At 36.0% G+C, this 25,762-nt stretch overlaps 2 protein-coding genes across 2 annotated transcripts in view; both read right to left on the minus strand.

Annotated features, from left to right (window-relative positions):
- The window catches only part of LOC138146130 (ras-related protein Rab-4A-like), a 28,434-nt gene extending 22,181 nt beyond the window's left edge, over window positions 1–6,253 (minus strand). The window contains exons 1-2 of the mRNA XM_069067862.1: window positions 6,071–6,253; window positions 3,994–4,153 (exon numbers count right to left, since the gene is read on the minus strand). Coding sequence (XP_068923963.1) covers window positions 3,994–4,153; window positions 6,071–6,253 — 343 coding nt within the window. The remainder of the gene's footprint in view (window positions 1–3,993; window positions 4,154–6,070) is intronic.
- Window positions 1–25,762, minus strand: part of DPP10 (dipeptidyl peptidase like 10) — a 1,061,638-nt gene that overhangs the window by 269,246 nt on the left and 766,630 nt on the right. The window lies entirely within an intron of this gene.

Below are 25,762 nucleotides of genomic sequence, written 5' to 3' on the forward strand. Positions count from 1 at the left end.
AGTATGGCAGAAACTGGGCATAGGCCAATATCTTACACAGTATACCAAAATAAAGTCCAAATGTGTACACAATTTAGATATAAATGCTGTTACTATAAGAAAATTAGGAGAGCAAGGAATAGATTACCTGTCAGATATCTGGAGAATGGAGGAATTTAAGACCAAACAAGAGTTAGAGAACATTATGAAATACAAAATGGATAATTTTTATTACATTAAATTGAAAAGTTTTTGCACACATAAAGCCAATGCAGTCAAACTTAGGAGAGAAAAAGGAAATTAAGAATTTTTACAACCAGTGTTCTGATAAAGGCCTCATTTCTAAAATATATAGGGAACAGAATGGAATATATAAGAATAAAAGTCATCCCCCAGTTGATAAATGGTCAAATGATATGAAAAGGCACTTTTCATAGGAAGAAATTAAAGTCATCTATAATCATATTACAAAATGCTCTAAATCACTATTGATTAGAGAAATGCAAAGTATAAGAACTCTAAGGTATCACATCACACCTATCAGATAGGTTAACATGACAAGACAGAAAAATTATAAATGCTGGAGAAGATGTGGGAAAACTGAAACACTAATTCATTGTTGGTGGGGTTTTGAACTGATCCAAGCATTCTGGAGAGCAATTTGGAATTATGTCCAAAGGGCTATAAAACATACATACCCTTTGACCCAGCAATATTATTTCTAAGGCCATATCCCAAAGAGATCATAAAAATGGGGAAAGGACCCACATGTACAAAAATATTTCTAGCAGCTCTTTTTGTGGTGGCCAAGAACTGTAAGCTGATGGGATGCCCATCAATTGGAGAAAGGCTGAACAAATTGTGGTATATGAATGTAATGGAATAATATTGTGCTCTAAGAAATATATTATATATAGTGCTATAAGAAATAATGAACTGGAGCACTTCAGAAAAACCTGGAAAGTCTTATATGAACTTATGCAGAGCAAAGTTAGCAGAAGAAGAACCTTGTACACAATAACTGCCATAGGGTGTGATGACTGACTTTCATAGACATAGCTCTTCTCATCAATGCAAGGACATAAAACAACTCCAAAAGACTCATGAAGGAAAATGCCATTCACATCCATAGAAAGAAGTATGGAATCAGAATTCAGATCAAAGCATGCTATTTGCTTTATTTTGTTTTTCTTTCTCATTGTTCCTCCCATTTGTTCTTACTCTTCTATACAACACAACTAATACGAAAATATGTTTAATTAGAACATGTATGTAGAGTCTATATCATATTGCATGCCATCTTGGGGAGGGGAGAGAAGTGGAGAAAATTTTAGAAATTATGGAAGTGAATTTTGAAAACTAAAAATAAATTAATTAATTTCTTAACTAAAAAAAGACACCAAAATCAGGTTTCCTGTTGCCCACTGAATACCTTTATTTGTACCAATTCTCTTCCTTCATTAATCCATCAATAATCAAGTATTTATAAAAGAGCTATTATTTGCCAGTTACTCCTAGGTTCTAAGAACAGAAACACACACACACACACACACACACTGCAAACACTCTTTTAGCCTAATTTATCATTGCTGCATGTGGCAACATTAACCACATCGTATCAGTTTGGGAAGCATAATAATATAATGGCTCATGTACTATTCATGGAAGTCAGGGAACTTGATTTCAAATTGTTAATTGTGTCATCATGGATATGTTGCTTCATTTCTTAACACAGCATTTCCTCAGCTGTAAAGTGAGAATGATAATACTTGTACTACCTTGAGGTTTTGTAGACAAAAGCACATTATAAACCTTCTGGTGCTATATCATTGTGAGTAATAATTATATCCTATTGTTAGCTTGCCCCCTTTTTAATGGGAAATAATTCATACAAAGAGGGTCTGTACTGGAATTTCCCTATGTGCAGACACTGAGGACATGATAATATGGCTTGAAAGGCCCCTGGAGTTCTTGGGGAGCATGCCTGGAAAATTCCTAGCTTGTTTCAGTCAGCTTACCACGTAATGAAGAAGACATTCTATTACAGAGCTGCAGAGACACCAGAAGACACTTGGAAGTCTTGATCTCACCTATTTTTGCCATTTTCTTCAGCTACATTCTTGGGGGATCTTATTGACATCTTTGTTCTGAGAGTCTCATGGTAGACAATGAAATTTGTTAAGGAGAAAAATGTTCATGACTTCTTTGCTCTGAAGCTATGTGACCCTATAAAAGGGACCACAGTTCTTGCCATCTTCTTTTCTTTTCTGTTTTAGCTAAAAGAATTAGCAGTCTTAGACTCTGTGAATATCAAAATATCAAGAAGGTACTGAGGCATTTCAGAAACTTGTTTTTTTCATTGAGTAAAGCACTGATACATTAAGAATCAAATAGAGACCATCAGGACCCAGCCCAGAATAATTGAGAGGATTCATCAGGCAGTCATCTTGCATTAGAACATGAATATAATTGAACTAATGTTTTATAGGAACTGTACTGAGAGATCCTAATGTCCTTAGTCTGAGACTGTGTATGGAAGAAGTATCCCCCTGAGATGTCAAGGTAGGGAGGTGGGATGGCAATTTTGGTCTCTTTTTTCTTACTATGACTTTAAATTAGATATTTGTTTTTGTAAATGTTAATTGATTTTAAACAATTAGTGGGAATCATGTGCTAGCTTCTGCCACATAATTGGTAGGTAGAGAGGGAACACAATTTGTGGAGACTCAAGCAGATGGTAATAAAAGAGAAACTTCCAAGCTTCTCAGATACCTTAGAACCCTAATGGAAAGAGGTAGCTGCCTGGCTCTAGGAGAGGGATTTAGACTTATGCTCACTACCATTTATGATATACTTCAAAGGTTTATCCCCTACCTAAAAGTATTTTAGGACATCACGAGAGAGGCAAGTCTTCTTTATGAAGTTTGGGAATCCCATAGCATTATTGGATGCCCTTACTGCCACTGTAGAGCTATGATTAGAATAAAATTCCACCACTGCAATTCCAGAGCCTAACCTAAAAGATACTGTATAAGACATTTTTCTTTTTATAAGACTCATCAAGTCAAGGATCTTGATTTCAAGTTGCTAGTTGTGTCATCATGGATATGCTCCTTCACTTCCTAACAGACAATTTCCTCATCTCATTTCATATCTTATTTTGTATTTGAAAAGAAAATGTTTATCACATAGAAAACCTGTCTCCACAGTAAAGGATCTAATACCTAATCATGAACAAGGAAAGGCATTTCTATGACAGACTGTAAAGTCAGGCACGAGGAGTTTTCCAGAGAATTGCTGCTGTGAGCAGCTTTAAAGTTCTGATCACATAGTATAGTGAACTCTATTTATTCAGCAGTAAATTAAAGGAAAAAATTCACAGAAACAATAGTACAGTGTTCACAATGTTATAACATAACAACTTATCACTAAAATGGCTGCATAGTTTTCACCAAAGTGGTCACGTAGTTTTTTTTTTTGTTTTATTTTGTTTTAAAGATATCATTCATTAAGTCCTTAACTCAATTATCCTTAAGGAGCAAACTTCCTTAAGGGACACAAAGTACAAAGGTCAAAGTTCTCCACCCCTACGTCACATTGTCTTAATCTCTCAGTCAAAAAGTCTTCTTTTTTCTTAACTGGAGATTAGTTTACAATCATCCTTAACTCAATCATCCTTAAGAGGTACAAAGTTCTCCCACACCTAGGACACACTAAATCATGACCTTCTCAGTACTAAGTACCCAAGGAGAGATCTTTTCATTTTGACTCAAGGCTGTCTCTTACATTCCATGGTTCCTCTTCCATGGTCCCAGCTCCTGCCTTAATCTACCCAACTGTCACCTGGATTTAAAGGTAGGCATGTCTCAGTTCCTCATCCAATTCCCATTCCATATTGAAGTACACAGTACCCTGTCCACCTCAAGTCCTTCAAAATTTCTGTTTCTGGGAAGACAAAGCTCAACAGAGCCAAAACAACAGTTATGCACATTGCCATCACCATCATAAATTTACTTTCGGCCTGTGAAATCAACACAGACCCAAAACCAAAGTCTGAGAACTCAACAAAAATTGTCAGTATAGTCCCAGGGCCTTGGAAACTCTCCTCCAGGATTTCCGTAAACAGACAACAAAAAAATCCTCTTTCAGGGCTTCCAGTAAGGTCCCAGGACTTCTGTACAGAGCATCACAAATAAAAATCAACACAAACAGAACAGACAAACAGAGTGCCACCAAAAAATTCCCTTTCTCAATTCTGCTCTTTCGTAACTTGGGTTCCTCCTTACATATGGTCATTAGCTCCTCCCTGTTCTTCCCCTTCTTGCTGCATCTGCAAGTTCCTCCCATTGTAGGGTTCACAAGTTCTGTTTCTTAACAAAGACTTGATATAATCAGGGCAAGGCTCAAAAACACTTGCACTTAAACAAGGTGCTAAGTATCTGAAACAAGGACATAACTACTTCTTTGATTGCCATTACACAGACTAGAAATATGATCTTTGCCAAGTTACTTCTACTCGGTGGGCAGTTGTCTGGGTCTCTTCATTTATTAAAAAAAAAAACAAAGGTGTTGGAACAGATGCCATCTAAGTTCCCTTTCACCTCTAACAGACTCTGTTTTTTCTGACATAAACCACATTTTCTCCTCAGAGACACATGAGAGGCACCATGAACTATAAAAACTTTTTCATTTCCCTAAATTTAGATATATTGATTTACTTCTTCATATGAGGAATAAAAAAAATATTTAGACTTTATATGCCAAGCCTTATCCAGACACTAAATTCTCTGATGAACAGTATGGGAGCTAGGTGTGGGAAGATGTAAAAACCTGGGGCTTGAAAAGAAATGCTGACAAAGCCATAATTACTCTGGTACCAGCAGTGGCTGCTCCAAAACACTATATATTTTTTCCTCCTGAAAATATTAATTTACTTTTTGAAATGTTCATTGCATAGATTAAGATTGGGTTTTTGAAATGTGTTCACAGAGAATTTATGCAGGAGTAAAAATATATTCTTCCCCAAAGAGCAGAATACTAATTTGAAAATGATTTATTTTCTATCATGATCTTACATTCCATTCTCCTACTAAAAAGTTGATTCTTATGACTAAGGATTTTTCCCATTTTTTATATCCTGCATAAGTTTTTTTTCTTTTCTGCATTACAATTCAATGATATTAGATGCACCATTCAAAATGTATTAAAAAGTCTCTTTTTGGAACTTCAAGAATTTAAATGGCATGCAAATAATGTAAGATTGCATCTCAGAGAAAAATTTAAATGATTTTGTATATCAAAATCCAAACACAATAACAATAAAAATTGACATTATGAAGTTTAGATATATCATCTATTTTGCTTATTAGAATTCCATAGAGAATGCAGGTAATATTAACTCCATTTGCTAAAGGAGGAACCAAGGCAAAAAGTTGTTATGTGACTCAGCCAGTGTCATATAAGCTATAAATCATCTGTTGGTCCAGAACAGTCCATTATGCAACATTTCTTCATATCTTTTAAAAAAGAACAACTTTATGTATTGGCAGAGGATAGAAATATTGCATTAACCAAGACTGAGAGTGATGGATAAAGGAGGACTCAAGCTCAGAACTAAGGAAGAGATTATTCAATCTTCCTTCTCGAAAATACTGTCTATATGAAAATAGGGCAAGCCAATTGACCCAAGGCAAGCAGCTAAGATGATAACTTCAAATAATTTTTTTCAAGGCAGAGTTAAATGATTTTCCCAGTGTCACACTGCTGGTAAAGGTCAAGTGTCTGAGGCTGGATTTGAACTCAGGCCCTTCTAATTCCAGGATCAGTGCTATATCCACTGCACCACCTATTTGCCCCAAGGTACACTTATAAACAATCATCTTTAGCTAACAAAGTCAAGATGGCTGAGAAAAGCCAGTTACTTGCTTGAGCTCTACCCATAACCCCTCTTAACACCTTTTAAATAATTCCGTAAAATAATTCCTGGAGCATCAGAATACACAAAAGTACAGAGTGAGATGATTTTCTAGTTCAGCAGAAAAAGTTGAATGCAACAGGGTGAGAATGGCGCACAGTATAGGGCAGGACATACCAAAACATCCCCAGGCCCAGCAATCCAGGGGCAGGTCTTGGGTGTCACTGAATCAGGAGCAGCAGCAGCTGCCACTTCCAGACCTGTGAGCCCACACATAAGAGGGGTCAAACAAATGGTCAGGAGGAGAATACAGGGGGTTCCTTGTTGGCACTGAAGCAGAAATCCTGTTGCTTTGGCCATACTTGGATCTAGGTCAGAGTCCTGGGTTGCAGTCCCAATGTGAGGAGGAATATTAGAACAGTAGAACCTGTGGTAAAGATGGAGGGGGGGGGTGATCTTTTCAGAGTTACAAGGAAGAAAGAGTGCTTGTGTTTACTCAGAGACCAGAGCATAGGCAAGGAGAAAAATAAATATTTTCTACTTAGATCATACCCCGTTAGAAGAACTTGGGACTTGCAATTCCCTATAAATATATCTGAAAATACCTGCACAAAACCTGTGAAGCTTGAGACAGTATACTCTCCAGCCTGGAAGCACAGCCCTACTTGAACAAAGGATTAAATTTTTTGAGAAATAGACTAGGAAAACAGCAAACAACAGAAAAAAAAATTCTGGTCATTGAAAATTACTATGGAGACTAGGAAGATCAAAACACACACACCAAAAGAAAAAAAATTATTTAAAAAGTATATAAAATTAAAATAAAAAAATTAATGAAAAAGTTAAATCTCCTATATCCAAAGCCTCCATGAAAAATATGAATAATTCTCAAACCATGGAAGAGCTCAAAAAGGATTTTGAAAATCATTAAAAGAGTTGGAGGAAAAAATGGAAGTAAAATTAGAGTGATGCAAAAAAATCATGAAAAAACAATTCAACAATTTAATCAAGGAGTTAAAAAAAATACTGAAGAAAATAATTTCTTAAAAAAAAAAAAACCCAGGGCAGAACCAAAATGGTAAAATACAAGCAAGAAAATTCCCTGTGCTCCCCCCATGACCACCTCAAATACCTATAAAAAATGACTCTAAACAAACTTTAGGGCCACAGAACCCAAAAAGTGACAAAGAGAAACAAATCTTCAGCTGAAGGCAGGCTAACAGGAAGGGTCCATTGTAGGCCACTGGGAGCAGAGACAAGCCCCCAGTGAGACCAAAGTTTTAGCCTCAGGGTGGCTATGAACAGCCTCAGCTAGAAGGACATCAGGAGAATAGATCACCAGCAGCTGTGGTGCTTTCCAGAGTTAACAACCCATACATGCAAAGGACAAAGTGAAACATCAGTGTAGACTCTGTGGGAACAGAGAGTCCAGGAGTGCAGTATGGCCCCTGTCCCATAGGGAGAAGTGGCTGAGCTGCAGCAGCTGCCACTGCCTGATTACTTCAGACCTCCTGGCCTACAGATTGTAGGGGGCCCAAGCAACCATTCTGAATTGTAATCACTCTTGCTTTAACCTGCTTGGATCTGGATTGCTGTCTAGGGTGGAGCTCCTGGGTTGGGTGACCAGGTGTGAGAGCCAGTGGAGGCTACAGAGAGGACAGCTAACTAATAGTTCTTACAGCTGCAAAAACCATAGCAATTTGTGACAAAGCTCTCTCCTCTGGAAGAAGAATTCTACTGTGGCTAAATGCTGAAACAATGGGAAGAGAGGAATGGGGAGAAAATTTGTAACTCAAGGGACTATGAAACTGAATGTTGTAAAATAAAAGTAAAAAAAGGTCAAAAGTAAAGTAATTGAGAGGCAATATGAGTAAGCAAAGGAAGCAAAGTAAGCACAGCAATCCAACTTTGGACTCCTATTTTGGGGACCAACAGGATCAAAGTATGGGACATCAGGAAGACAATGAAGTCAGAACTCCTGCACCGAAAGTTTGCAAGAAAAATATGAACTGGTTACAGGCCATAGGGAGAATTTTGAATTAAGGAGAATTTTGAAAATCAGATAAGAGAAGTGTAGGAAAAATTGGGAAGAGAAATGAGAATGATGTGAGAAAATCATGAAAAGAGAGTCAATAATCTGACTGAAGAAAATAAAGCCTTAATAATTACACTAACTCAAATGCCAAAAGAGGCTCAAAAAGCCAATGGGGAGAAGAATGCCTTAAAAAGCCAAATTTGACATAGGGAAAAAGAATGCCAAAAACTCACTGAAGAGAATAATTCCTTCAGAATTAGATTGGAGGTAATGGAAGATAATGGCTTTATGAGAAATCAAGATCCTATTAAACAGATTGAAACAAATTTTAAAAATAGAAGGCAATGTGAAATATATCTTTGGAAAAACCACTGTGACCTGGTTTCCCAAACCAGTGAGATCAAAGAGAGATAAATTAAAAATTATTGGACTACCTGAAAACCATAATCAAAAAAGAACACAGAAATCATCCTTCAAGAAATTCTCAAGAAAAATTCCCCTTTGGGGTGGCTAGGTAACACAGTGAATAGAGCACTGGCCCTGGAGTCAGGAAGACCTGAGTTCAAAGCTGGTCTCAGACACTTAACAAAAAAACTAGACCTGTGACCTTGCACAAGTCACTTAACCACAATTGTCCTCCAAAAAGCAAAAAAGAGAAAAGAAAGAAAGAAAGAAAGAAAGAAAGAAAGAAAGAAAGAAAGAAAGAAAGAAAGAAAGAAAGAAAGAAAGAAAGAAAGAAAGAAAGAAAGAAAGAAAGAAAGGAAGGAAGGAAGAAAGAAAGAAAAAAGAAAGAAAGAGAAATTCCCCTGATGTTTTAAAATTAGAGGGCAAAATAGATGTTGAAAGAATCCACCAATCACCTCCTGAAAAATATCCCAAAGAGAAAACTTCTAGGAATATTATAGCCATGTTTTGGAATTCCTAGATCAAAAAGAAAATATTACAAGCAGCAAGGAAGAAACAATTTGAATATTGTGGAAAAACAATCAGGATAACACAGGACCTGGCAGCTTCTACCCTGAGGGATCAAAGAGCTTGGATATGATATTCTGGAGGTCAAAGGAGCTGGGATTAAAACAAAGAATTACCTACCCAGCAAAACTGAGTAATATGTTTCAGGGGAAAATATGGTTATTTAACAGAATAGAGGACTTTGAAGCATTCTTGATGAAAAAATCAGAGTTGAATAGAAAATCTGACATTCAGATACAAGAAGCAAGAGAAGCATGGGAAGGTAAACCAGGAAAATAAATCGTAAGAAACTTATCAAAGTTGAACTATTTATATTCCTAGATGGAAAAAAGAGATAATTATACCTTCTGAGACTTTTCTCAATATAAGAATAGTTGAAAGGAATATAAATGTGCATATATATGCATAGGAATACACATGTGAGTGTGTGTATATATGTGTACAAGTATACATTGAGTGCACAGGACAGATTGAACAGGAAGGGATGATACTTAAAAGGTGAAATTAAAAGATATGAAGAGGAAGATAAGGAGAGGAGATAAGGAGAGACAGAATAGTGTAAATTATCTCATATAAAAGAGGTAAGGGAAAACTGTTACAATGTAGGGGAAGAACAGAAAGGCAAAAGGGAATGGGTCAACCTTACTCTCATTGAATTTAGCTTAGGGAGGGAATGACATACACACTAAATAGGGTTTCTCACCCTACAGCAAAGTAGGGTGGAAAGGGATGAGAATGGGTATGATGGAGGGGAGAGCAGATTGAGGGGAGCGAAGTCAGAAGCACACACTTTTGAAAACAGACAGGGTCAAAATAGAGAACAGAGCAAGTGGGGATTGGGATAGGATGGAGGGAAATCTAGTCCGTCTTTCACAATATATCCAATATGGAAATGATTTGTGTAGCTACATGTGTACAACCTATATTGAATTACCTTTCTTCTCAGTAAGGGTAAGTGATGAGAGAGGAAGGGAAAGAATCTGGAATTCAAAATTTTAAAATCAAATGTTTATAATTTTATTATTATTATTTTATATTTTTATTATATAAATGTTTATATATTAATTATAAATGTTTATTATATATATAATTTTTTTACATGCAATTGGGAAATAAGATATGCAGGTACTGGGGTATAGAGATCCATCTTGTTCTACTGGAAAGTAGGAATGGGCATGGGGTAGATATAGGAGAGAGCATGTTGGGGGGATGGGGAATACAGTAGGATTGCTCTTTTGGCATGGTAGGGGGAGGAAAAATGGAGACAAAAATTGTAACTCAAAATCCTGTGGAAATGAATGATGTAAACTAAAAATAAACATAAAATTTAATTTAAAAAGAAGAATAGGACAAGGCTAAAAGATGAGGGGAAGAGAGACAGTAGGACTGAGGTTCTACATTTAGCAAAAATCATTTAAGCAATAACATATGATTCCTCATCCAGGAATATATAATATTAATATATTATAATATTAATATATTTCATGCAATGTATCAATACAATAATAAAGTATATAGAATCATAAAAATAGAAAACAATGGGAAATGTAGTTTTAGAAAGGACTTGCTCAAATAACTGGCCGTGTAACCTTGAGCAAGTTACTTAACCCTGATTGCTTAAAAAAAAAAAAAAGTACTTGCTCATTACAAAAGAACAAGGGCATTTCCACAATATGGAAGCTATTACTACACCCTACAAAAATGTGAAGGAAGATTATCCAACAGTCTGTCCTTTGTGATTGTTCAGTGATATCTGACTCTTCATAACTCCATGTACCATATTGTCCACATTTTAGGAGTTTTCTTGGTGTTTTGCTATTCCCTTCTCTAGTGGATTAATACAGAGCTTAATTAACTTGTCTGGGGTCACACAACTGGTATCAGTGGTCAGATTTGAGTTTAGGTCTTCTTGATTCCAGGCACAGCACTCTGTACAGTGTGGCACCACCTACCTGCCTTTCCAAGGGTCTAGAAGAATGTAAACCAAATATATCCCTCAAACCAGACACCAACATGAGCAATGAAACCTCCTAGACTGTCTCATCCTTTGGCTGAATCAGGATGCAATGTCTGACCTATGTAAGATTAAAAAAAATACCTCAGTCTCCAAAACCCCTAGTAGGACATAGGCACCCCACACCCTTCCTTCTCACCCTCCACTGTTACTTCCTTCTCTCCTTCTCTCTTAGGAAGCATGATAGTGCAGTGGAAGGAAAGCATGCTCTATATGAAGTCAGAAAATATAGGTTCAAATCTCAGCTCTGTGAAATACTGCAATGCCACCTGGTGTAATTTCCTTTACCTCCAAGATTGTAAAATGAGTCATGTGGACAAGATGATATCCAAGGTCCCTTCCAATCCTAAATCTATAATACAATGACACTCTTGTTATCTTGCAAATGTTCATTTCCAAAGAACCTGCCACTCATTGCATTATATGTACTTACAATCAGAGTATACATTCAAACTGTACCATCAGTTTCTATGACCCTTACACAAGTTTAAGACACTATGTTTATTAACTTTTTTCTTGTTCACTTTGCCCCAATGTTCTAGCCTGTCAATTTTAAAAAATTCTTTTTTGTCATCTAGTGTGTTAGCTCTGTATCATGACAATAAGAAAGTCATCTTGGCCTTATACCAATCACCGATTAAAAAAAATAATAATAATAAACAGCACAGGGCTGAGCACAAATTTTGGAGAATCTCCTTTGAAACTGATACCAAATCATTAATAGAAAGACTATTGCCATGCACCCATCTAAACCAGTCTCTTGCCAATCCTCCAACAGGCCAACAGGCTACCAAGACTAGAGCAGGATCCCACATTTACTCCATGCCTTTCCACGCAGGAGGTGATGATCAAATCAACCTCACAGCTAGAGACTGGGGCACAACTGTCCCTACTAGAAAGGGAAAGATGGCAAATCCATTGCCTCACATCTCCATAACTAGAAATTAGCTGAGACATCAATTCTCTTGCCATCTGAACATCTGGACCAGTCCCTTACCACCAAATTGGCCCAGGAACTAGAGATTTGGCCATCACATTTTCCCATCCAGAGGGCAAAAATCACATCAACAACCAAGCTGGGGGCATATCCAATTAAGATGGTTATGTGAATTGTCACAGAAGTGTTCAGTTCTCAAACACATCCTCCAGAAAACATCTAAAAAGAGAACCATACCAAATATTCATAAAGAAATCCAAAGAGAAAACACAGTATCTTCATCCCATCCAGGAATCCATGAAAAAAAAAGGAGAAATTTGTGGGCATTGGGGAAAGGCATCCCATCAGAAATGTTAGCACAAACAAAATAAAAAAAAACAAGAAGCCTGCTAGAGTAGCTCAAAGACACTCCAGGGATCCCTGAGAGCAGAAAAACCAATGTGCTCAGGTGAGGAAAATCCAAGGGGGTCTGAAACTTGCAGAATTCTGATTTCTCTGACAATAGAGGATATATTTAGGAGCTGGAATATGGGATGAAAAATTTTCAAAGAATATCAACTCAAAATTATTTAGTGATATATTAGCACAAAGATTATAGGAATACATTTAAAAGATGATGTACTGTAGAAGGCTATATTTATACCAAAAATTGAGCTTCAGTTGAATATTAGAAAAGTTATAAACTTTATAAACCATACTTATGGCAAAAATAATAAAACATGTGATTTTATTTTTTTAGTTTCTTTTAAAAATAAATTTAATGTTCATTTTTAGTTTACATCATTCATTTCCACAAGATTTTGAGTTTCAAATTTTCTCCCCGTCTTTCCCCAACCACCACTCCAAAACAGGGATCCCCCAATCTTCTCTCTCCTATATCCTCCCCCCTAAACCCTCAGACTTTCCAGTAGGGCAAGATGCATCTCTATACCCCTATGTCTGTATATCCTATTTCCCAGTTGCATGTAAAATATATATATATATATTTGTCTATACACACACATAGACAGATAGATAGATGATAGATAGATATATATTTAACCATTTCATTTTAAAACTTTAAATTCCAGATTCTTTCCTTTCCTTGCTCATCACTCCCCTTTCTGTGAAGATAAGCAATTCAATATAGGTAGAATATGTGTAGCTATGCACAATATTTCCATAGTGGATATATTGTGAAAGACTAAGTATATTTCCATCCATCCTACCCTGACTCCCTCTTGTTCTATTCTGCAATTTGAACTTGTCCCTTTTCAAAAGTGTGTGCTCTAATCAAATTCTGAAGAAATTATTCTCTTCAGTGAGCTTTTGAGATTCTTTTTGCATCCAGCAAATTTGGCTTTTTATAGCGTTCTTCTCCTCATTGGCTTTTTAAGCCTCTTTTGCCATTTGAGTTAGTCTATTTTTAAAGTGTTATTTTCTTCAGTCAGGTTTCTGACTCTCCTTTCAAGATTTTCTTGCATCATTCTCATTTCTCTTCCCAATTTTTCCTCCACTTCTCTTTTGCTTATCAAAAGCTCTTCTATGGCCTGTAACCAGCTCATATTTTTCTTTGAAGCTTTTGGTGTGGGAGTTATAATTTCATTGTCTTCCTCCTATTCCATGCTTTGATCCTTTTTTTTCCCCAAAAAAAGAGTCCAAAGTCGGATTGCTGTGCTTGCTTTGCTTCCTTTGCTTGCTCATGTTGCCACTCAATTACCTGACATTTGAGCTTTTTGCCACAGTAGAACCCTGCTTCCAGAGAGGAAAGCTTTATCCAAAATTATTGGGGTTTTTGCAGCTGCCAGATCTATTAATTGGTTGCCCTCTCAGAAACCTCCACTGGCTCTGGCACACTGGTCATGCATCCCAGGACCTCCACCCAAGACAGCCATCCACATCCAAGCAGGTTAAAGCAAAAGTGATTACCCCTCAGACTAGTCACTTGGTCCCCCTACAATCTTTGGGCCAAGAGCTCTGAAACAGTCACAATTCACTGGCCACTGTGACTCAGCCACTTCTCCCTCTGGGGGACAGGGCCTGGACCACACTCCCAGACCCCCTGTTCACACAAAGTTCACACCGAACTCTCACTTTGTCTTTGGCATTTATGGGTTGATAATTCTGGAACCACACCAGCTCCTGGTGATCCACTCTCCCAAAGTCCATCCAGCTGGGGCCACCCTGAGGCTAAAACCATGGATTGATGCTGGGCTGGGCTAATCTTCCAGTGGGCTGTGATGGACCCTTCCTGTCAGTCTGCCTTGCTGTCTTCAGTGGGAGGTTTGTTCTTCTCTGTCACTTTATGTGTTATGTAGCCCTAAATTTTGTTTAGAGTCAGTTTTATAGGTATCTGGGCTGGTTATGGAGGGGGCATACAGAGTTTACCTGCTTCTACACTGCCATCTTGGCTCTACCACATGACTTTATTAATAAATGCAAAGAAGGGTTTTGAAAAAATATAGTTTCTGTTAAAAAAAACTAAAAAGCATAGGGACAAATAAATGTTTCTTTAAAGTTGTAAATAGTAGCTATTCATAACAAAGAACCAGAATTATTAGTATAATTCAGAAATGCTGAAGAACTTTTCAGTAAGTTTGGTGGGCAATACAAATATAACCATTATCTTTACTGTTATTTAAAATAATGGTAGAAAGGCTGGTGATAGCAATAAGATGAGAAAAAGAAAATGAAGGAATAAGCAAGGAAAAAGATGAAACAAAATTAATAACTTTTGAAGATTACATGTTGGTCAATTGAGAGAACCCTAGATTTTCAAATAAAAATTAATTAAAACAAGAACTTCAGCAAATTAATAGGATATAAAATGAAACAGCAAGATTCTCAGCTTTTCTATATGCTATCAACAAAATCCAGTAAGAAAATAAAGAAGTTCCATTAAAAATAATTGCAATTTCTTTTTGTGGTGGCAAAGAACTGGAAATTGAGGGAATATCCACCAAATGGGTACTGGCTGAACATGTTGAGGTATATTATGGTAATTGAATACCATGATGCTTTAAGAAATGATGAGGGAGAAGGTTTCAGAAAAACCTGGGGAAACTGATATGGACTGATGCAACGTGAAGGGACCAAAACCAGAAGAACATTGTACACAGTAATAGCAAAAATGTAATGATGATCAACTGGGAAAGACTTAGCTACTCTGATGAATAATGATGCGAGACAATTCTGCAGTATTCATGTTGTAAAATGCAATCTATCACCAGAGAGCTATTGAAATGTGATTGCAGAAAGCATACTTTTTTCACTTTATTTTTCTTACCTTTTTTTAATGTGGCTAATATGAAAATCTGCTTTGCATGACTTCACATGCATATCTAATACACTGCTTGCTTTCTTGATGGGTTTAGGAGGAATTGGAAGGAGGAAGAGAATTTTGTATTCAAAATGCTTTTTAAAAAGTGAATATTAAAAATAAAAAAAAAACTAGGCCAACAGCAAAAGAAATACAAAAAGCCAATAAGAAGAAGAATGTCATAAAAAGCAGAATTAGCCTAATGGAAAAAGAGGCACAAAAACTCAATGAAGGAAAAAGAAACTTCCTTAATTGCAGAATTATCCAAATGTAGTACAAAATATAGTACAAAAAACTGAAGTACAAAACTTTATTGACGAAAATCTTTCCCTTAAAAAAAAAGAATTGAGTAAATGCAAGCTAAGGATTTTAGGAGAAATCAAGAAAAAAATAAAACAGAAGCCAAAGAATAAAAATAAAAACAGAAGATAATATGAAAAATCTCATTGGAAAAACAACTGATATGGGAAACAGATCCCAGAGAGATATCCAAGCCAAACTGCAGAGTTTCCAGGTCAAGAAGAAATTATTTCAAGCACCCAGAAAGAAACAATTCAGATATTATGGAACTACAGTCAGGAAAAACAAAAGCTTCAGAAGCTTGTATATTAAAGGATCAGAAGGCTGGGAATATGATATTCCAGAGGAAAAGGAGCTAGAGTTAAAACAAAGAATCACCTACCTAGCAAAACTGAGGGGGAAAATGGAAATTCAATTCAATAGAAGACTTTCTAATGTTCTTTATGAAAAGACCAGAGCAGATGAAAAAATTTGACATGCAAATCCAAGACTTAATGGAAATATAAAAAGGTATACAGGAGAGGGAAATCATTAGTGACTTAATAAGGTAAATCTCTTTATATTCCCATGTGGGAAAATGATATTTGTAACTCATAAGATCTTTCTCATTATTAGGGCAGTTAGGAAATTACATAGGCAAAAGGGACAGGGGAAAGTTGAATGTGAAGGGATAATATCTTTAAAAATATATTAAAGAGTGAAAGAAGAACATACTGGGAGAAAGAGAAAGAAAGAGGTAGAATGGGATAAATTATCTCCCATCTAAGAGGTAAGAAAAAAAAACTTTTACAGTGGAAGAAAAGAGGGAGAAGATTAGGGGAAGTGAGTGAACCTTACTCTCATCAAAATTGGCTCAAAGAGGGAATAACATACACACTCAATTGGGTATAGAAATCTATCTTACCCTAAAGGAAAGTAGTATGGGAAGGGGATCAGAAAAGGGAAGAGCAATAGAAGGGAGGGCAGATGGGGAAGAGAGTAGTCAGAAGTAAAACACTTTTGAGGATTGACAGGGTGAATAGAATAAATGGGGTGGAATGGGATGGAGGGAAATATAGTTAGGAATAGTAACTGCAAAAAAAAATGAAGAAAGTTTCTCTGATAAAGGCCTCAATTCTCAAACATATAGAGAACTGAGTCAGACATAAAAAATAAGAGCCAATCCCCAACATCAATGGATGTGCAACATTATTGGAAATTTATTTGTGGGTTTTGTTTGCTTTTTGGAGGGCATTTGGGGTTAAATGGCTTGCCCAAGGTCACTTTGGGTAAATTTTTTGTGCTAGTTTTTGTGCTAAGTGTCTGAGGTCGGATTTGAATTCAGGTCCTCCTGACTCCAAGGCTCATGCTCTATTCACTGTGCCACCTAGCTGCCCCCTCATTGCAAATTCATGATGGGTTTGGGAGGAACTGAAAGGATGGGTTTGGGAAGAACTGGAAGGAGGAACAGAATTTGCAACTTAAAATGTTTTTTTTTAATGAATATAAAAAATAAATTAAAAAAAAACTAAGCCAACGGCAAAAGAAATACAAAAAGAAGTACAAAAATCCATCAGTGGATTTGCAACATCATTACACATGATCAAAAGATATGAAGTGTTCAGATGAAGTAATCAAAGCTATCTATAACAAATTAAAATGATGAAACTCGCTACTAATTAGAGAAATGCAAATTAAAACAATTTTGAGGCACTACCTAATATCTATGACATTGGGTAATATGACTAAAAAGGACAATGACAAATGTTGGGAGAGGATGTGGTAAAAATGATATAGTAATGCATTGTTGGTGGATCTGGCTTAACCATTCCATAAAGCAATTTGGAACTATGTCCAAAGTGGCTAAAATACCAGGAATACCATTTGACCTAGTAGTACCACCACTAAGTCTGTATTCCAAAAGAGACAAAAAAAGAGAAGGAACTATGTGTGTGTATACATACATACATACATACGTACATACATACATACATACATATATATAATCTCTTTTCTGGTGGCAAAGAAATGGGAATTGAGGGAATATCCATCAATTGGGAAATGACTGAACAAATTGTCATGTGATTATGATGGAACACTATTGTACTATAAGAAATGATCAATAGGGTTCTCATAAAAAAAACCTGGAAAGATGTATATGAGCTGATGCAAAATAAAATTTACTGTGTACAAAGCAATAACAATATTGTAAGATCATCTGCTGTGAATGCATTAGCTATTCTCAGGAATATGATTGAAGACAACTCTGAAGGATTTATGATAAAAAATGCTATCCATCCCCTGAGAAACAACTGATGATGCCTGACTACATCTTGAAGCATATTTTGTTTTAAACTTTCTCTATTTTTCTTGAGATTATTTTTTGGTCTATGTTTCCTTAAACAACATGATTAATATGGAACTATTTACATGGTTATTCATTTAGAATCTATATTGAATTGCTTGCCTTCTCAAAGTTTTAAAAAAGAAATATTAAAAATAACTTTTACAGTTAACTGGGGAAAATAAAATACTAGACATTTTTAAAAGATACATTATTAGTCTATATCAATGAAGACTGGAAATTCAAATATTGTTAAAGTCACAGGTCTGGACCAATAACCACCATCCCCACAAAAAGGATAAAAAATTTGTACTACTTCAAAATATACTTAGTTTAGGCCATATTTTTTTCTGCCTTCTTTACCAATGACTTTTCATTATCATTCCATCTGTCAAAAGAGAATAAATATACTTCCCCTGACTGCTTTATGTTGTGATCAAAGAGATGATTCATTTCAAAACACTTTGCAAATTGCAAAGCACTACATGATTTAAAATATTATTACAGTAATAAAATACTATACAAATATGTGAGATTATTAGCTATACTAATAGAGATATTAGCCAAGAGAACCAAAATAATTTAGTGAAAATATCTGGACTTCAAGTCAGGATGTCTGTACTCAAACTGGGGATATGACACCATCTGTAACCATGATCAAGTTACTCCATCTCTGAATCAATTTCCTTTCCTATAATATGGTTATGATAGTATAATAGATATAGCAAAAGAAAAATAAGGTCATCTGTCATAATCCTCTCATTGTAAAAATCAGAAAACTGAAGTACCTAAAAGTTAAGTGAATTGCCAGGGTCACAAAGGCAATAAGTAAAAGTAAGAATAAAAACAAGGTATTCTTATCTGAATTCAACATCCTTTCTGATACATTATGATGATAACCTTCACACTATTTATAATATAATACAATTTAAATATCATAGAATTGTGATTTTTTTATTATTATTCCTAACAATAATATTCTTCTGCTCTTCAACTCATCCAAAGTAATTGTGGTAATTCCCAGATCAAAGAACAAGCCAGAAGAGCAGTGATCTAATCTCTCTTTATATAATACAATATTAGAAGAAAGAAATCCTTATAGATACCCATAACTAGCACTGAAAAAACTGAAGCAAAAAAAAAAAAACCTGAAGCTCGGTACAGTACCTTTTAAAACCTGGGAGCAAAGCCTAACTTTAATATAAAGTCAATAAAAATACTGGGGGAACAGAGATAAGATGGTGGCATAGAAGCAAGAAAACTCTGTGAGTTCCCCCCATAACCACCTCAAATACCTATAAAATATGAATCTAAACAAATTTTAGAGCTATAAAACCCACAAAGTGACAGAGATAAAAAAAAATCCTGCTTAGAGCCCAGAAAGCCTACAGGAAGGGTCCATTGTAGTGTGCTGGGAGACAAGGCCAGCCCGACACAAGCCTGCTGTTTTAGCCTCAGGGTAGTCCTGAACAGCAGCCACTGGAGCAGGCTTCTGGAAAGTGGATCAACAGCAGCTGTAGTTGTTGCCAGAATTATCAACCCATAAATTCCAAAGACAAAGTAAGAAGTCAGTGTGAAACTTTGTGGGAGCAGGGGAAACTGAGTGCATTCTGGGTTCTGCCCCCTTGGGCAAGAAGGTAAGAAGCTGTAGGGGCACTATGGCAGTGCAGCAGACTCTACATGGCTGTTGAAGAGCTCCTGGCATGCAGATCATAGGAGGATCAAGCTACCACTCAGAGGATGATCACTCTTGCTTCAACCTGCTTAAATCTGGATTTCTGTCTTGGGTGGAGGTACTGAGGTATGTGAATAGTGAGCCAGAGTCTGTGCGGGCTTCTGATAGGGCACCCAAGTAATAGCTCTGGAAGCTGCCAAAACCCCATGGATTTGGGAGAAAGCTCTCCTCTCTGGAAGCAGAATTCTACTGTGGCAAAAAATTCAAAATTCAAGTAATTGAGTGGCAACATGACCAAGCAAAGGAGGCAAAGCAAGCATCAAAATCAAACCTTAGATTCCTTTTTGGAGGACAAAAAGGATCAAATCATAGAAAGGGAGGAAGAAAACGAAGTCAGAATTCCTGCAGCAAAAGCTTTCAAGCAAAATATGAATTTCCTACAGGCCATGGAGGAGCTCAAGAAGGATTCTGAAAATCAAGTAAGAGAAGTGGAGTTAAAATGGGAAAAGAAATAGGAACAATGCAAGAAAATCATGAAAAGAGGGCCAAAAACCTGATTGAAGAACATAACACCTTAAAAAATAGACTAACTCAAATGGCAAAAGAGGCCCAAAAAGCCAATGAGAAGAAGAATGACTTAAAAAGCTGAATTTCCCAGATGAAAGAAGAATATCAAAAGCTCACTGAAAATAATCATTCCTTCAGAATTAGATTAGAGCAAATGGAAGCTAATGACTTTATGAGAAATCAAGATCCTATTAAACAGATTGAAACAAATGAAAAAATAGGAAGGCAATGTGAAATATCTAATTGTAAAAACCACTGATCTGGAAAATAGATCCAGGAGAGATAATTTAAAATTTTTTGAATTACATGAAAGCCATGATCATAAAAAGAACCTAGAAATCATCCTCCAAAACATTCTCAAGCAAAACTGCCCGATATTTTAGAACCAGAGGGCAAAGTAGAAATTGAAAGAATTCACTAATCACCTCTTGAAAAAGATACCAAAAAGAAAATGCCTAGGGATATTATAGGCAGGTTCTGGAGTTCCCAGATAAAGGAGAAAATATTACAAGCAGCCAAGAAGAAACAATATGAATATTGTGGAAACACAATCAGGATAACATAAGATCTAGCAACTTCTACATTGAGGGATAGAAGGCCTTGGAATATGATATTCTAGAGTTCAAAGGAGCTAGGATTAAAACTAAGAATCCCTTCCTCAGCAAAACTGAGCATAATGTTTCAGGGGAAAAGGTGGTAATTCAATGAAATAGAGGACTTTCAAGCATTCTTGATGAAAAAAAAGAGTTGAATAGAAAATTTGACATTGAAATACAAGAAACAAGAGAAGCATGAGAAAATAAACAGGGGAAAACATAATAAGGAACTTATCAAAGTTGAACTATTTACATGCCTACATGGAAAATGTTCATTGTAACTAATGAAACTTTTCTCAGTATGAAGATAGTTGAAGGGAATACACACACACACTATATATATATATATATATATACACACATATATACATACACACATATATATATACAAACTTATATATGTCTATACAGGAGGACATATATGTTTATGAATACATATATGAGTGTGTGTATATATGTGTACAGGTATACATGGAAAGAGGGCACAGGATCAATTGAATAGGAAGGGATGATTTTTTTAAAATAAAATGAAGAGGTGAGAGAGGAATATAATGAGAGGTGATAGGGAGAGACAGAAGGGGGTATATAATCTCATATAGAAAAGGCAAGGGAAAACTGTTACAATGGAGGGAAACAACAGGAAGGCAGAAGGGAATGGGTGAATTTTATTCTCATTGAATTTGGCTTAAGGAGGGAAAAAAATAATCAATTGTGTATCTTACCCTTCAGGAGAGTAGGGGCAAAAGGGATAAGAGGGGGCATGATAGAAAGGAGGTTGGATTGGGGGGAGGGTAGTTAGAAGCACACACTTTTGAAAAGGGACACAGTCAAAGTAGAAAATAGAACAAGATGGGGGCAGGATAGGATAGAGGGAAATATAGTCAATCTTTCACAATATATCCACTATCAAAAGGTTTTGAATAGCTACACTTGTACAACCTATATTGAATTGCTTATCTTCCTAGTCAGGTTGGGTGATGAGGGAAGAAGAGAAAGTCTCTGAAATTCAAAGTTTTATAAATAAATGTTTAATAAATTATTATTGCAGCGGCTAGGTGGCGCAGTGAATAAAGCATCGGCCTGGAGTCAGGAGGACCTGAGTTCAGTTCTGGCCTCAGACACTTAACACCCACACAAAAAACTAGCTGTGTAACCTTGGGCAAGTTACTTAACCCCAATTGCCCTCCAAAAGGCAAAAAATTATGTATTATTATTATTTTTACATGCAACTGGGAAATAAGATATATATGCACTGGGTTATGGAGATCCATCTTTCCCTACTTGAACATTGGAGGGGGAATGGAGGAGGATATAGGAGAGAGCAGATTTGGTGGGGGGATTCAGTGGGATCCCTCTTTTGGGGTGGTGGGTAGGGGATAAATGGGTCGAAAAATTGTAACTCAAAATCTTGTGGAAATGAATGTTTAAACTAAAAAATAAATATAAAATTTATAAGAAAAAAGATAAAGACTAGAAAAATGAGCAAACCAACAACAAAAGGACCTGACCATGGAAAGTTACTATGGTGGCAGGGAAGATCAAAATACAAACTCTGAAGAAGACAATAAAGTTTTACCCAAAATATCCAAAGCTGAAAATAAACAAATAAACATGCCAACTGGTCTGAGATTTAAAAAATAATTTCTGGAAGGTCTTAAAATGGATTTTTAAATTTATATAAGAAATGTAGAAAAAATGGAAAAAAGAAATGAGAGTGACAAAAGAAAACCATGAAAAAACAAACCCAAAACCTTGATAAAGGAGGGACAAAAAATTCCTGAAGAAAATAGCACAAAAAAAGCAAATAAAAAAGGCACAAAAAAACATTGCTGAGAAGAATAAAATTTTTAAAAAATGACTGGAAAAATTGAAAAACAGATGCAAAAATTGATTAAAAAACTAATTCCTTAAAAGGTAGAATTGACCAAATGGAGAAGGATGTAAAAAATCTCAATAAAGAAAATAATTCCTTAACATTAGAATCAAGTAAGTGGAAGCAAATTTTTCTGAGTCATCAAGGACACTTAAAAAAAGATTTAAAAAATGCAAATATTGAGATATCTTTTTGGGGAAAAAATGACCTAGAAAATAGATCAAGTATAGATAATTGAAGAATAACTTCCTAAAGTCCAAGATAAAAGAAAAATCTTAGACATTATCTTTCAAGAAATTATCAAGGACCATGTGACCCTGGAAAAGTCACTTAACCCCAATTGCCCTCCAAAAAGCAAAAAAGAAAAAAATTTAAAAAAGACATCATCAAGGAAAACCACACTGATACTTAAAGAGTGGAGGGTAAAATAGAAGTTGAAAGAATTCATTTATCGCCTCCTAAAAGAGATCTCAAAATCCAAACTCCCAGGAATATTTGAGCCAAATTCCAGAACTTCTGCAATGAAGCAGAAAACATTGCAAACAGTCAGAAAGAAATAATTTAATTATCATTGAGCTACAGTCAGAATAACACAAAATTTAGCAACTTTTACATTAAAGAATTAGAAACTTTGAAATGATATTCCAGAAGGCAAAGGAACTAGTATAATAACCAAGAATCACTTACCCAGCAAAACTGAGTATAATCCTTTGGGGGAAAATTGGACATTTATTGAAACAGAGGACCTCAAGCATTCTTAAGGAGAAAGAAAATAGAGCTGAATAGAAAAGCTGTATTTCAAATCCAAGACTCAAGAAAAGCATAAAAGGTAAATGGGAAAGATAAATCCTAAGGGTTTCAATAATGTTAAACTGTTTACATTCTTACATGGAAAGAGTATACTTGCAAATCCTAAGATCTTTTTCATTCTTAAGATAGAAGTATTCATAGATGGTGTGCATGTGAGTTGACAATGATGGGACATCTGAAAAAAAATTAAGGGGTCAGAAAGGGGAATGAGCATGATGGAATGGTATCTTATAAATAAAATGAGTGGATGAGAAAGAGGAATGTATGCAAAAAGTGGGTAGCAAGCTAAAATGGTATGAGTTATCTCACAATAAAGAAATACCAAAAAACTTTTCTAGTGGAGGGGATCATGGATTGTGATGGTGTATTGTTGCCTTCCTTGCTGGTCAAGAGGAAGTGGAAATAGAGATAATTTTCTAAGATTAACCTATATTAAGAAAAATCTCCCCATGTATATATTCCTTTAAGAAGAGTGATAGATTGCTGTAGTTATAGTTTGTGTGTGTGTGTGTGTGTGTATTTACCCTGCACCCCTCCTCCTTTATTCTTAACTCTCCTTTGACATATCATATCCATAGTCCTATTTAGGTCTTACACATAAATGTTCTGGTGATTAGAGGAATATTCTTTTTTTTTGCACCTTGAAAACAAAGCTGTATCTTCTACCCTATATAGGATCATGCTAATTCATGACCATTTTTCTTTCTCCTCCAATGTCTAGGCAGCATGTCTTTCATTTGTGTCACTATTTCCTGTAGATCCAAGGATTTATAGATAATGACCTTCTCTCTTCCAGAATGTCCCTCCGTTCATAAACTTCATTTTGGGAAACTGGATCTAGTTATTCAAAGCATTTGGAAAGCAATCCAAAGCATTAGGAAAGCAGGCTGGGGTTGGAGTTAGGAGTAAGAAATCATACTTATTCCTTCTTCGCAACAAGAGAAGAAGTTTGTAGAAGCAAATTTACATTATTGGTGTGCTTTCTTCTTCCCATTCTGCAGTGGCCACCTCTCTTGGAAAACTCTTATAGTTTCTTCTCATTTCCCAGTGATATGACTAATCCTAGACAAGGTACAATGACTGAGATAATTTCCAAATTGATTTACCCCCTCTATAACCAACTTGGTTCCAAGGTCCTACAAATGTGTATATTGACGCTTGGCAGGAAATAGGTGAATAGAATCTCTGACTCTATGCTATGTGCATGTCCCCATACCCACCAAAATATATTTTCCACATATTCTCAGGTATTCATTATCAATTCAGCATTATATTATTGTGAAAGAAATAAAAAAAATGCTTTCTACATCTTCTCACTATAATTAATCTCCCATCTGTGGGCATGAGCTCTGTAATGCTTGTATTTCCCAATTAAGTATTGTAGAAATTCCCCTTGTCACAGAGGAAACAGAGAATGAAATAGCGCAGCAGTTAGCCAATCAGGAGAATTTCTGAAGTCCAGGGCTGCTTGATATACCAGTGTTCCTTTCCAAGTAAACATTACCTGAGTTCAGCTATGCCTGCAACAGCTGAAACCAGTCTTGGCCGGCTCAGAGAGAGCAGCAGATGTAGTTCTAACTTATCTGAAGAGCAGCAAACATCCTGCTGTCTGATTTGCTGTGTTTACAGATGTTTTCTTCCTGGAATCCCACTCTCACCCCTACCCCATGTACTGATCTATCATATTTCTCTATTAACTCCCTCTCCACCCCCACTCCCTTGCACTTAACCATGAATACCTAAAATTTTCATAAATACCTCATTCTTTTCCCACTCGCTTTTGAGCAGCTGAGAATGTGGTCTCACGGCTCCAGCTTGTAAGCTTCTTCTCAGGGAATAAATGTAGTTATAAGCTTTTTTAAAACTGTGTTTGGATGCTGGCTCAGTCCAGGCCCCCTTTTTGAACCTGAGGTTTCAGCAATTTTCACAGGAGTATTTTATCACCTTACTCTTGTCTAACATATTTTTTTTTCAAATGCTTTATTAACTTCTGATTTACATCATTCAATTCCACCAGATTTTCAGTTACAAATTTTCTACCTGTTTTTTTCCCTACCCAGTACCACAAAATAGCCATCTGGCAAATTCAGCTTTTTAAGGCATTCTTCTCCTCATTGCCTTTTTGAGCCTCTTTTGCCATTTGAGTCAGTCTGTTTTTTAAAGTGTTATTTCCTCAGTCAGACTGTTGACTCTTTCCATTATTTTCTTGCATTGTTCTCATTTCTCTTCCCAATTTTTCCTTCACTTCTCTTATCTGCTTCTTAAGGTCCTCTATGGCCTGTAATCAGCTTGCATTTTCTTTTGAAGCTTTTGGTGCAGGAGTTCTGACTTCACTGTCTTCTTCCTGTTCCATGCTTTGCTCCTTTTTGTTGCCAAACAGGAGTCTAATGTTGGAATCTTCTGTCTGCTTTGTTTTCTTTGCCTGGTCATGTCGCCCCTCAGTCACTTGATCCTTGGGCTTTTTGCCAC

The sequence above is a fragment of the Petaurus breviceps genome, unplaced genomic scaffold, assembly GCF_028583685.1.
Source record: "Petaurus breviceps papuanus isolate PSGF00001 unplaced genomic scaffold, PetGlider_PUasm1.0 90752, whole genome shotgun sequence".
In the NCBI taxonomy this organism is placed as follows: domain Eukaryota; kingdom Metazoa; phylum Chordata; class Mammalia; order Diprotodontia; family Petauridae; genus Petaurus; species Petaurus breviceps.